General features: G+C 39.7%; 1 protein-coding gene across 1 annotated transcript in view; it reads right to left on the bottom strand.

Annotated features, from left to right (window-relative positions):
* LOC124722144 (piggyBac transposable element-derived protein 4-like) overlaps window positions 1-14,630 on the bottom strand; it is a 44,625-nt gene that overhangs the window by 15,419 nt on the left and 14,576 nt on the right. The window contains exon 2 of the mRNA XM_047247349.1: window positions 472-717. Coding sequence (XP_047103305.1) covers window positions 472-717 — 246 coding nt within the window. The remainder of the gene's footprint in view (window positions 1-471; window positions 718-14,630) is intronic.

Here is a 14,630-nt window from a genome sequence, read left to right as displayed (position 1 = left end):
TTCAGTAGATGTTTTGAGAGCGCAGGTGGTCACTGTTTGCTACAACACATGATTTTTCATTTGGGAATTTAACACACACCCTCAGGAGAGCTGTGATTGACAGTTCTTCTGAAGATATCTGGTAGGTACTCAGATCAAATACAAGTATTGTAGGTGGTAGTAAATAATGACCAGCTGCACTCATGAAGCATGATCAGATGATACCATACAGTAATCAATTTCATTGTTTCACATGTAGAGGTTGACAATCTGGGTATCTCTTCACGCAAAAAAGTAATTACCATCCCATCACCCACAGGTACAGAGTTTCATAAAAATTCATCAAACACCTTTTGCATGAATTCCTGTTCCATTTGCATCTTAGAACATCAAATGTGACACTTAAGTATACTTACAACTAATGAAAAACCGTTCCCCTAAAAAAAATGAAAATTTGAAGTGAACTTTTTACACAAGTAGTGTAATACATACCTTCAGCATTGTCAGGTACTGAGGGAAATCATTAATGTTTTCTACCTCTCTTGGAATGTCAGGTGGATTTTCATGTTGTGAAGGATCAACTCTTTTACATAGTTGCCTCAGAAGAGTTTCAAAACGTTCAAGAACAATTGTGGTGTTACTTATTCTCAGATCATGAAGAGGCTCCCTCAGCACTATAGTAAGAATGTCTCTGAACAGTCCACCTACAGATATCTGCAGCACATTCTCTCTTGAAATCTACAGTACAAAAATAAAATAAAATAAAATAAAATATTCCCCTTTCATTGAAAAACTGACATTGGTATTCACATACAATAGTAAAAATTAACGTTTAAATCTAATGCCATATTCCATATTTCTGCATGTCCAGGGAATTCATTCATTTGAAAAGGATATGACTTCAGGCACTTAATGAAAATAGAAGACTGCATAATCAACAACCATTTTTCCATTAATATTATGACACTGATAAGAGATAAGTAGAATCAATGGACACGTAAAAAAAATGACGAAACATGTCAAGCACGACAGAAACGCTAAAGAACTCATCATTACTTTATTACTTTTTGAACTGAATTTCCTCCTGCAGAAATAAGGAGAAAGAAGATTGAAGTAGGTAGATGGAAAGGGAAGCAAGGTAATTTATAATAAACAAGTGAAATCAAATCATAAAAAAAAGAGAGATGTGAATGTAAATAGCAGACACAAAGAGAGATAATGGAAAGAGAAGACAGATAAGCACAGGAGAAGTAACAAAACAAAATACCCACTTGTTAATTTCCTGAGTGTTGACCAACTGAGATCTGTTAAATACTCATCATATAGAGGCATGTACTTTAGATTTTTGTAACAATGGTTATTATCTTTTAGAATTATCTTAAAGGCAAAAGAGTTAGTTTATATTTATCCTATTTGTACTCCATGATTAATGTAATTTAAGCAATGTAGATTTATGCCACTTACAGTACATCAGTTGGGTAATATGATCTATTGTTGTTATCTGCTTGTGGTTTCTCAGCCTCTGACTGTTTTGATTAGTACGTTTTTCATGCTTTTATATAACTTTTATATAGTAGACAATGAATAAGAGCACTTGTGCTCAGATACAGGGTGAATTGGCTGCTGCCCAAGAACAGCTAGAATCTGTATTAACCACAGTCTACAGGCTTCATATTGCTATCCTAAGCTACGGTATCACTGAAGAACCTGTAGTAAATGCAGTGACATCTATTATGTCACTGGAATCCCATGAAAAGCTAGATGCCAATGCTTCTTCTGATCTATAACAGCTTACTACTTGTCCTCGTTTGAGAGTGATTGGTGAAAAGCAGTGTGATCACATATCTCTGAGCAGAAGGTGAATGTGGGAACTGGCTGTAAAATGTGTGAAATGGCTGCACAGATGTCTCTCATGGCCGAGTGGCAGCTAAGAGGTGCTGTTCAGTGCTGATGACACATCTGAGTTCGAATGGGATGCCTTGCCTATTGGACCAGTGGCCAATTTTCTTCCCAAGACTGGAGAATCACACAGGCTGAGTATATTCATCATTCAGAGCTCCAACACTAGGCACATAAAGAACACTCTCAGAAAAATATAAGGGTTGGGAAAGAAGCACACTGTGCACTCAGAATGCTACCTGAGCTGTCTCAATCAAAATGTGGTGGAAGCTTTGCTACTGGCCATTGAAAGCACTGGCTGCAAATCATAGCTCATGTCAGCACAACTGATATTTTTCACCTGGGCTCTGAGAACATACTTTGTTCCTTATTCCTTTTATATGTTACTAACACCGCAAATAAGATAAAATAATGCCCAATACATTGTGTTTATTAATATTTTCATAAAAGGATTTGAAAGCAAAAGGCAATAGAAAAGTTAGATTGCAAATGAATTTCCAGGAAGGAACATTACGGCATATATGGAAACTTCATGCATAAACTACATACTTTTATTATTTTATAGTTGAAGATGGAGGAAGCAGTATAATTATCTCATCATCTTGCACATGCTATAAAAACAGTATTTTTACGATTACATGGATGTTCTAATTGTTTTAATGTTTCTATGGAAAAGTAAACTTCTTTTAGATTCATGAAACGTTTTCTCTCACTGCAGAGTTTGGCAGCAGACCATTCATAACACATTACTTTGACAAATATTGGTGAGGAAAGTTGGTACTGTACAATGGAATGTATTTAGATGCAGTCTTCTCAGGATATGATTTCTTTTACTCTATCGATGGGCTAATTTTACCTGCACTGGAAAACGACTGTTTGGGTGCAACTGCTGAGGGCGGCTCAAGAGACAATATGGAATTAATGGACTGGGGAGTGTTGTACACTTTAATTTCAGTACTTTCTTGTGGAGTTATTTACAGACTCCTTGCGGATGCTGTAATTGCAATTCTTTCTTGGAAATTTATTTGCAATCCCATATTTTTCTTTGCACTGCTTTTCATGCCTTTTATGGATATATTAACAAATTCAATACACTGAGTATTTTGGCTTACTTGCAGTGTAAGTAACATGAAAATTGAAAAAAAAAAAGGTTTTGCCTAGGAGCTCAAACCCATGAGCCTCAATTTACCATTCTGTACTCATTCTGTACAGGTGCACAGAGCACAACTTAATCATACTAACACTTGGTTTAAGAATCATGAAAGAAGGTTGTATACATGGAAGAACCCTGGAGATACTAAAAGGTATCAGATAGATTATATAATGGTAAGACAGATATTTAGGAACCAGGTTTTAAATTGTGAGACATTTCCAGGGGCAGATGTGGACTCTGACCACAATCTATTGGTTATGAACTGTAGATTAAAACTGAAGAAACTGCAAAAAGGTGTGAATTTAAGGAGATGGGACCTGGATAAACTGAAAGAACCAGAGGTTGTACAGTGTTTCAGGGAGAGCATAAGGGAAGAATTGACAGGAATGGGGGAAAGAAATACAGTGGAAGAAGAATGGGTAGCTTTGAGGGATGAAGTAGTGAAGTCAGCAGAGGATCAAGTAGGTAAAAAGACGAGGGCTAGTAGAAATCCTTGGGTAGTAGAAGAAATATTGAATTTAATTGATGAAAGGAGAAAATATAAAAATGCAGTAAATCAAGCAGGCAAAAAGGAATACAAACGTCTCAAAAATGAGATCGACAGGAAGTGCAAAATGGTTAAGCAGGGATGGCTAGAGGACAAATGTAAAGATGTAGAGGCTTATCTCACTAGGGGATAAGACAGATACTGCCTACAGGAAAATTAAAGAGACCTTTGGAAAAAAGAGAACCACTTGCATGAATATCAAGAGCTCAGATGGGAAACCAGTTCCAAGCAAAGAAGGGAAAGCAGAAAGGTGGAAGGAGTATATAGAGGGTCTATACAATGGCGATGTACTTGAGGACAATATTATGGAAATGGAAGAGGATGTGGATGAAAATGAAATGGGAGATACGATACTGCGTGAAGAGTTTGACAAAGCACTGAAAGACCTGAGTCGAAACAAGGCCCCGGGAGTAGACAACATTCCATTGGAACTACTGACAGCCTTGGGAGAGCCAGTCCTGACAAAACTCTACCATCTGGTGAGCAAGATGTATGAAACAGGCGAAATACCCTCAGACTTCAAGAAGAATATAATAATTCCAATCCCAAAGAAAGCAGGTGTTGACAGACGTGAAAATTACCGAACAATTAGTTTAATAAGCCACAGCTGCAAAATACTAACACGAATTCTTTACAGACGAATGGAAAAACTGGTAGAAGCTGACCTCGGGGAAGATCAGTTTGGATTCCGTAGAAATACTGGAACACGTGAGGCAATACTGACCTTATGACTTATCTTAGAAGAAAAATTAAGGAAAGGCAAACCTACGTTTCTAGCATTTGTAGACTTAGAGAAAGCTTTTGACAATGTTGACTGGAATACTCTCTTTCAAATTGTAAAGGTGGCAGGGGTAAAATACAGGGAGTGAAAGGCTATTTACAATTTGTACAGAAAGCATATGGCAGTTATAAGAGTCGAGGGACATGAAAGGGAAGCAGTGGTTGGGAAGGGAGTGAGACAGGGTTGTAGCCTCTCCCCAATGTTACTCAATCTGTATATTGAGCAAGCAGTAAAGGTATTAAAATCCATGGAGAAGAAAAAAAAACTTTGAGGTTCGCCGATGACATTGTAATTCTGTCAGGGACAACAAAGGACTTGGAAGAGCAGTTGAATCGAATGGATAGCGTCTTGATAGGAGGATATAAGATGAACATCAACAAAAGCAGAACGAGGATAATGGAATGCAGTCGAATTAAGTCGGGTGATGCTGAGGGAATTAGATTAGGAAATGAGAAACTTAAAGTAGTAAAGGAGTTTTGCTATTTGGGGAGCAAAATAACTGATGATGGTCAAAGTAGAGAGGATATAAAATGTAGACTGGCAATGGCAAGGAAAGCGTTTCTGAAGAAGAGAAATTTGTTAACATCAAGTATAGATTTAAGTGTCAGAAAGTCATTTCTGAAAGTATTTTTATGTAGTGTAGCCATGTATGGAAGTGAAACATGGACAATAAATAGTTTGGACAAGAAGAGAATAGAAGTTTTCGAAATGTGGTGCTACAGAAGAATGCTGAAGATTAGATGGGTAGATCACATAACTAATGAGAAAGTATTGAATAGTATTGGGGAGAAGAGAAGTTTGTGGCACAGCTTGACCAGAAGAAGGGATCAGTTGGTAGGACATGTTCTGAGGCATCAAAAGATCACCAATTTAGTATTGGAGGGCAGCATGGAGGGTAAAAATCGTAGAGGGAGACCAAGAGATGAATACACTAAGCAGATTCAGAAGGATGTAGGTTGCAGTAGGTACTGGGAGATGAAGAAGCTTGCACAGGATAGAGTAGCATGGAGAGCTGCATCAAACCAGTCTCAGGACTGAAGACCACAACAACAACAACAACAACTCTTTACACTGCACCAAATGCTGTGATGCAACTATGCTAACATAAATAGCTCATGCCTCATTTGACTCACACCAAAAATGCTATATTTTCTTAGCACTTGGCCATCTTGATCTCCAAATTCTGTCACTTTCATTTCAGCCAAGCCCTGCACCAACCAAAAATCTGGACATAGTTGGTGGTGATGAGTAGACATAGTCACTGTGTATAAGTAGGAAGGACTGACATGATTAAATAATTGTATGTTACACATGCATTTTACAGAAGCGTTCATGGCTATATCAAGTTAGCTGGAGTCTTCACTATTTGCACTGTTCAGAAATACATCACAGAAGTAAAAGGACTGGAAACCAGACTAGCTTTTGTTTTATTTTTGCTTAATATGTTTTTCTAAATTTTTAGATTGCAAGCAGGCAAGAAAAAATTTTTCTGTGTGTTGTGACAGTTTTTTCTTCTGGATCAAGTGCTCATCAAAGATTATGCATAGACCTTTTACTATTATTTGATAGGGTAATCAGCTACCAGGGGCACCAACTTATAAAAAATATTGGGGGGCGGGGGTGAGCATACTGGGGGTCTTGCCACAGGAAATTTTCTAAGTTTTAGATGAAAAATAGTGATTTTTAAAGTTTTTTAAGCATTTTAGAGTCATATGATCAACATTAGAACCCCGAAAACTGGTCTCTTGATAACTTGACACAACGGGAAACTCGACAAGCCTGACACTTTTTTTGGCTTTGAAAAAAGAAACAAACCATAAACACACAAGATTTTTTCATAAAAAGCTAATTTAATTTACAGTAATAATACTCATAGACTATTACAGAGCAGTGAATCATAGACTATTACAGAGCAGTGAATATATATCTCTGAAAATACTGAAATTATATTTAAATAAATCCTAAACTATCATTAAAAGAATAAAACATAAAATATTGCTGTTGCACAGTAATAGCACTTTGATTAACAAGTTAAACAGCTAATTTAAGCTTACTTTGAATAAGGCTCATGGTTCATTAAATAAAAACAATATCTCAAACTTAATGCTTTAATACAGTTAATAAAGTTAATACAGTATGCCTAATACTTTCAGTCAATAAGTATGTAAATAGTAGGTTTTAATTGGGTCTTCCCCCCTAAAAATATATAAGTATTTGAAAATAACTAATACAGTACTATAGTAATATAGTAATACAGTGCTAAACTAGTACTAATACTTTGAAACTGAAAATTTAACATTATGCATGTATTTAATTCTCTATTTTATAAAGATTTTTAATATTGCTCTAAATGTCATTATTAGGGCTAGAGTATCTTTAGAAAGGTGCAAATGTCTGACTGGATTACTGAATGTGAAGTCATTGATGACTAGTCAGATATCAAATTCATCCAAAAAAATCTCGGTGGGCATGAAGAACAAGCAAGTTGTTCAATCGCTTCTGTCCCATTGTTGATATCACTTAAGACATCTAAGGGAGCTAAATGACAATTCTGCTGTTGCTGACATGATTTGAACTACTTGGAGAAGCTTAATGCATTTCACTACTTCACATAACATTTCTCCAACTGCAGGCTCTTGTGTACTGTCCCAGTCTTCAAGAAGGGTTGTCGAGCAGATGCGCAAAACTATAGACCTATATCTCTGACGTCGATCTGTTGTAGAATTTTAGAACATGTTTTTTGCTCGCGTATCATGTCATTTTTGGAAACCCAGAATCTACTCTGTAGGAATCAACATGGATTCCGGAAACAGCGATTGTGTGAGACCCAACTCGCTTTATTTGTTCATGAGACCCAGAAAATATTAGATACAGGCTCCCAGGTAGATGCTATTTTCCTTGACTTCCGGAAGGCGTTCGATACAGTTCTGCACTGTCGCCTGATAAACAAAGTAAGAGCCTACAGAATATCAAACCAGCTGTGTGGCTGGATTGAAGAGTTTTTAGCAAACAGAACACAGCATGTTGTTATCAATGGGGAGACGTCTACAGACATTAAAGTAACCTCTGGCGTGCCACAGGGCAGTGTTATGGGACCATTGCTTTTCACAATATATATAAATGACCTAGTAGATAGTGTCGGAAGTTCCATTCAGCTTTTCGCGGATGATGCTGTAGTATACAGAGAAGTTGCAGCATTAGAAAATTGTAGTGAAATGCAGGAAGATCTGCAGCGGATAGGCACTTGGTGCAGGGAGTGGCAACTGACCCTTAACATAGACAAATGTAATGTATTGCAAATACATAGAAAGAAGGATCCTTTATTGTATGATTATATGATAGCAGAACAAACACTGGTAGCAGTTACTTCTGTAAAATATCTGGGAGTATGCATGCAGAACAATTTGAAGTGGAATGATCATATAAAATTAATTGTTGGTAAGGTGGGTGCCAGGTTGAGATTCATTGGGAGAGTCCTTAGAAAATGTAGTCCATCAACAAAGGAGGTGGCTTACAAAACACTCGTTCGACCTATCCTTGAGTATTGCTCATCAGTGTGGGATCCGTACCAGATCGGGTTGACGGAGGAGATAGAGAAGATCCAAAGAAGAGCGGCACGTTTCGTCACAGTTTTATATGGTAAGAGTGATAGCGTTACGGAGATGTTCAGCAAACTCATGTGGCAGACTCTGCAAGAGGCGCACTGCATCGCGGTGTAGCTTGCTCGCCAGGTCTCGAGAGGGTGCGTTTCTGGTTGAGGTATCGAATATATTGCTTCCCCATACTTATGCCTCCTGAGGAGATCACGAATGTAAAATTAGAGAGATTCGAACGCGTACGGAGGCTTTCAGACAGTCATTCTTCCCGCAAAGCATATGCGACTGGAACAGAAAAGGGAGGTAATGACCGTGGCACGTAAAGTGTCCTCCGCCACACACCGTTGGGTGGCTTGCAGAGTATAATGTAGATGTAGATGTAGAATGTGCTTTCTTACATCATGCATGTTTTTTAAGACCAATTGTTTTTTATTAGCAATATCGGCTAACATATTCAAATGTAAGTGCAGTCTTTCTATGTCTAGGTCATTTTTTAAAAACTCAATTAATTTTTTCAAATTTGTTTCACCTCTGTTTACTAAAAGCAAGCACTCTTGTTCAACTGCAGTGACCTGTGTGAGTCCAGTTGAAGTAAACTGCTCAGTAATGCAAGACTGTACTGTTTCACAAACTTCAATTTAAATAGCTTTGTAGTATTCCTTTGGGGTTTTGAAAGTGTGTGGTGAGCTGGCTCTCTTGTTTTCATACTTCCTTGGTTTACTTCAATTCTGAGGCAGCGAAGGATCATCAATTTGTGAAGGGTTTTCTTTCAAACACAATTCCCAAAAGTGTTCAAAACTATCATGCCTTCCATTCAATATACAAATCAAGTCCTCATATATTTTTTCCAGATGAGCAACACTTAGATGAGGGCATTGAATTTTTTCATTGACATCCTCTACTGGGTTGACTGCATGGCAATAAAGACGTAAGAAGAAATAAGTCATAAATTGTAACATCGACTCAAGGTAGCCTGCACATTTGTAACCTGCCTCTGTTTTGTCCTCTGCAGAAAATGTTTCAAAAAACTCTAGAAGTTCTTCAAAGTTTTTCAATATTCTCAAGATACAAGAAGCTCACACAGACCATTGAGTCAAGCAAAGGGGTTGTAGACCAGCTTGTTCGTTGGCGTTCTCACAGTGTGTGCTTCTGAAAAGTCCTATCCTTCTGTTGGATTCCCTTACAGTGTTTATTAAGTCCTTGGCTAATGCCATAATATCCCTCATAGATGTAACATATCCCTCATAGATGTAAGATGGCGGATACTGTCAAAAACTGCCAAGTCCAAACTGTGAGCAGTGCAGTGCACATAACGTACTTTTGGTTGTATGTCCAAAACTAACTTTTTTAGTCCTTTGGACTTACCTCACATATTTGAGACACCATCATAGTACTGTCCTCTTAAGTTATCTATTGACAAATCAAGACTAGCAAAAACATCTTTTAAAATACTAAACAGAGTTTGTGATTCAGTGCTTGGGGTCTCGTATAAGCCAATAAAGTCTTCGTTGATGATTAAGGAATCATTGACAATATGAATATAAAATGACACTTGTTCATGAATTGAAGAATCGCTTGTTTCATCAAACATAATAGAAAAATGTTCAGTCTTCTTGATTGAAGCCAATATCTTTCTCAACACAGACTTTCCTAGTAGATCAATGCTCTCGTTTTGAATATTGTGGGATGTCTACTTATACCCCAAATGCCCTAACCAATCTTTAAACTCAGGTATGTCATTCTTTTGGAGTTCCAACAATTCAAAAGAATTTGTGTTTACATCTTTGTGCCCTCTAATTGCTAGTCTTGTCAGCATAGAAATTCCACGGTAGTAAAAATTGTTTCAAGAGCTAAACAGCCTTTCTTCATATCACTATCTAACTGTTTATTCACTAACTTCAGTTAGTGATAGAATTTAGTTTCAGAACACCTTCTTTAGGCAGAAACATATTTTCATGAAGACAGAATTTTTCCAAAGCCTTTTTCCAGTTAGAAAACCCTACAGAACTAAAGGTATCTTCTTTTTTTTGAAGAAAATTGTAATACATTTTAAGCATCTGCCTCTTTGCAGGTTTTGCAAAAAACTTTTTTGGTAGATGCTTCATATTATAGCCATATATATTTGATCAACCAAGACTTCTGAAATGATCTTCCCTTACTGGATTTCCAGATTTTGGCTGTGAATGTTCTCGCCTCAAGACGACAAAGCAATTGATGACACAATAATTGTAGGAGGTTGACTTGCTGTATCAACAACTTACAAGCGCACCGTTTTGGTAACAAATTTATCCATTGCAAACTTAATTTACAATACACTAACAGACTAAAGTAAACGAATAAAATATTGTCATATAAAACACTCCACTAGACACTAAAGTTGGAACACTAAACACATCTGCAGCATGCACTGAACGAAACTATTCACAATGAATGACCACAACAGCTGGGTGGGCCTTATATAGCCATGGCATGGCAATGTCCCGAAGCGTCAAGACGATGCAAGGTGGAGGGTTCCAGGTGCTTCTGCTCCAGTCCTTTTGATGTTGCCGCGGCTGGAACACTGGCCCACTGTCGCCAGACTTTACCCAAAGGTTCCCGCACCAGGACAAATTCTATGTGCACCCGTAGCACCGTAACACTATCATGATTCACACCACTCATTTTCAGTTAACCTTCTTACTACCATAATAATTATTTGTCTTAACTCTTTCCTGAATGTGTTTTAAAAGGTAACTATCGTCAAACAAGGAAAATAAAAAATTCCAACATAATTTTGTGATTTTACAAAGCATAATACAACTAATAATTTTCTTAAATTATTGGGGTTCTTAGGATGAAGCTTAAGACCCAGATTTTGTATCCATCATGGTGCTGAATAAAGATCATTAATCACACCAACCATAGTAGCATCAGTGTCCTTAGGCCCAGCACGTAGAATTGGATACCATCAGCAATTAAGTGGTAGTTACAATAGCGTAGCAGAGATGAAATATCATTGATAAAAAGAAAGAAAAGTAGTGAACCTAGGGCTGTACCTTAGGGGGCTCCTGAGAGCACAAGTTTCCATGATGACACTTCAGGTCCACAAACAACTCATTGACATCTGTTTTTAAGGTACATTACTCACACCAACCACAGTAGCAACAGTGTCCTTAGGCCCAGCACTTATAATTGGATACCATCAGCAATTAAGTGGTAGTTACAATAATGTAGCAGATATGAAATATCATTGATAAAAAGCAAAAAAAGTGGTGAACCAAGGACTGCACCTTATGGGGCTCCTGAGAGCACAAGTTTCCATGGTGACACTTCAGACCCACAAACAACTTATTGACGTCTGTTTGTAAGGTAGTTATTGACGTACAGTACAGCACTGTTTGAGAAATTCAGTTGATTCATTTTCATAACTAATTTATCAAAATTGATATCATAAGCCTTGCTGAAATCATGCAACGTTAAAATAGTCGCTTCACCATGTTTGTAAGGTAGTTATTGACGTACAGTACAGCACTGTTTGAGAAATTCAGTTGATTCATTTTCATAACTAATTTATCCAAATTGATATCATAAGCCTTGCTGAAATAATGCAACGTTAAAATAGTCGCTTCACATGTGTCCATGCCATGTTTGATGTCATCTATCAATTTGATTAATGCAGTTGGTGTGTGTAGAGGACGAGGGGTTATTTTTAGGAAACACGGTGCGAAATTGTGATTTAGTGTGTTTCAGTGCACGATGCGCCAGCCTCACTGCAAACAGCAGACAAAGGCTGGCCAGCGCGTTATGCAGGTTGCACAGGTTTGCAACGAGTGACGGTATGTGTGTACGTGTGCGGCAGCCAGCAGAATGCAGCATTAGCAGAATTACGCAACCGCTGGCCGCATGTGGCGCGGGTGCATTAGCAAACTCATCGAGAATCTTCTAATAAACACGCCGCTGCGTAACCGGTGGATTCAGCAGCGGTCTGCACTATTTAAGGGCATCAGAGGTGGGCGTCGGCATTCGGTTACACTGATTGGGCGTTCGGTCACTTTCACGTCGTTGTCATCTTTGACGCTGTCCGCGAGGACTGGCCGGCGGGGGGCGTTGCCCGCTGCTGCACAGGCGTCTGCAGGAGGTGCGCTGAGCCGGGCCTCGTGCCACTAACCTCCTACCGCCCCGGTAGCTGAGTGGTCAGCGTTACAGACTGTCAATCCTAAGGGCCCGGGTTCGATTCCCGGCTGGGTCGGAAATTTTCTCCGCTCAGGGACTGGGTGTTGTGTTGTCCTAATCATAATCATTTCATCCCCATCGACGTGCAGGTCGCCGAAGTGGCGTCAAATCGAAAGACCTGCACCAGGCGAACGGTCTACCCGACGGGAGGCCCTAGCAACACGACATTTCCATTTTACTGCCTGCACAGCCGCTGACCGAGGGCAGTGTCGCGTTCCCTGGGCTGCGTGCATCAGCACGTCTCCAGCACGACACGAGCAGTGGGGTTGAGCTACCAGAAAATGTATTGGAAGAACCAACAATAGAGAGGAAGATTGCTAAAACAGCTACCTTCTTCTACCCAGACACACCCTACAACCCCGACCACGTCACCCACTCTGGTCATCCTATTACAAGTTGTGTCAGTCGGGCAACCTGCGCATCACACACTCCTGTTACAATTGGTGATAGTAGTGGTCTTCTCCCTGGAATTGGAGGAAATTGTGGCTACTAATCGACGAGGATATGTGGCACATGAGAAGGGGAACAATGAATCAGCAACTACGGCGACATGACAAGTAAGTGCCAATTTTTCATTTGGGGGTTTGTCTGAACCTGTTGCATAGCCTGTCTTCCCTTCCTGTTCTTCTTTCTGGGCTTACTGTAGTCTTGATTCGATAGCTGGTAGTGATGGAGCAGTCTGTGTCAGCCGAGGTGGCTATTCAGCAGCTACTTGAGTGAGTGTCGGAATTAGAGACAGAGCTTGCTCGGTCTAAAGAAGCGAGCAAGGAACGGTTTCCTGTTAATGCAATAATTCTTGACACTTTGGTCACCCCTTTCTCCTGAAAAGTTGTGGAGGATGTTATGATTTTTTTTTAAAACCTTAGCACGGCTGCTAAATTGGGAAATTGGGGTGCAGAAACAATTTTTCATGTGGCTAAGCTGAAAGTAACTGGGGATCCCAGAGTGTACGTTACATCCCATGAAGAATTAAGGGATGCTCGGACATTTGAAGTATTCAAAAATGGTTGCTGAAAAGATATCGGAGGAAAAATACGTCTAGATATTATCGGGAACAATTGAATAGAATGTATCAAAGGAATGGGGTATCAATAGAAGCTTTTGTAGATCGAATTCGAAAAGTTAATGTTAATACTTATGAGCTAACGGATTCCGATACGGTTAATGAAGCCATTCTGCAGGAAGCTGAGCAGAGGGCACTAGACGCATTTTTGTGGGGAATACAACGCGAAACCTCCCGCAAGATTAGTATGGAATTCCCTAAGACTCTCAATGGGGCAGTCGGAATCGCTGTGGCGTTATAGAAAGTTGAAGCAGTAACAAAGACGCGGGATGGGGAAACAGTGTTTAATGCAGAAATAAAATGTTTCCGATGTGGTCGGATGGGACACATTAGACGCGATTGCAAGGAAATGCAGTGCAGGAAATACAGACGTTGGGGTCATCGGGAGCGTAATTGCAATGGGTCCTGACAGAAACATGATAGGAAACCGCAAGGTGGGCCTCACCCCCCTCAGTTAAATGGGGCAGGGGGTGGTGTGTCCACTGTGCAACACCCCCGGTAAGGATTAATGTTAGTGCAGAATCAGTGGCAGACTTTTTTCTGACCGGCTTCGTGAGGGGCAGACTGTGCAAATTTTTATTGGATACCGGGTCTTAGGTATCCGTGGCAAGTAGAAATGTACTCGGTAAAGCACAATTAAAACCACCACACTGTGCGTTAAGTGGCATGGGTGGGGGACAGGTTAAGTCACTCGGATCAGCAGTGTTGAACTTCCGAGTGGAAATGAGGAACTTCCAGGTTAAGGTAGAAGTTCTTCCAGTTGATAGCAGCAGCTATGATGTCATACTCGGACTGGATTTCCTGGTTGCACATCACGCAAAAGTTAACCTGGAGCGGCGTACCGTAGAACTGGACGGAATACAATTTCGCCTAGGTTCTGCAGCCGAAAAACCATTACTGTTGCAAGGAACCACCCAGACGTCGGGTGGACCACCTAAACTGCGTACAAGGTCCCTTAGGGTTAACTCGCGGGATACTATACCGAAGGGTACAGGGAAAATAATCTGGGCAGATGTTCGAGCTAGCGTGCCGGTAAATTAGTTGTGTGTCATTGAACCTTTGTCTGAGAATGAGCTGCTGGATAAAATGAAGTGTTTTAAGCGCTGTAGCATGTCCTACGTGTGGGAGATAGAAGGGAAAATGGTTGTTCCTGTCAGTATTGATAATTTTGGCCTTGAAGAGGCACAGTTAGCACAGGGTACCGTAATAGCGAATCTGGAGATAATAGGGGAAGATGAACTGGGTAAGGATTTCACAGCAGAGTCTGTCAGCTGATCCGCACTGAGGGATAAATTAGCACATTTAGAAGGGCAAGACAGAGAAGTCATGGAGAACTTTTTGATGGAATATAAAGAGTTATTTAGATCTCATTGTCCAATGCCCGCCACACGGTTAGTTCA

The sequence above is a fragment of the Schistocerca piceifrons genome, chromosome X (assembly GCF_021461385.2).
Source record: "Schistocerca piceifrons isolate TAMUIC-IGC-003096 chromosome X, iqSchPice1.1, whole genome shotgun sequence".
In the NCBI taxonomy this organism is placed as follows: domain Eukaryota; kingdom Metazoa; phylum Arthropoda; class Insecta; order Orthoptera; family Acrididae; genus Schistocerca; species Schistocerca piceifrons.
The sequence above is the reverse complement of the archived record's forward strand: the minus strand, read 5'-3'. Positions and strand labels throughout refer to the sequence as shown.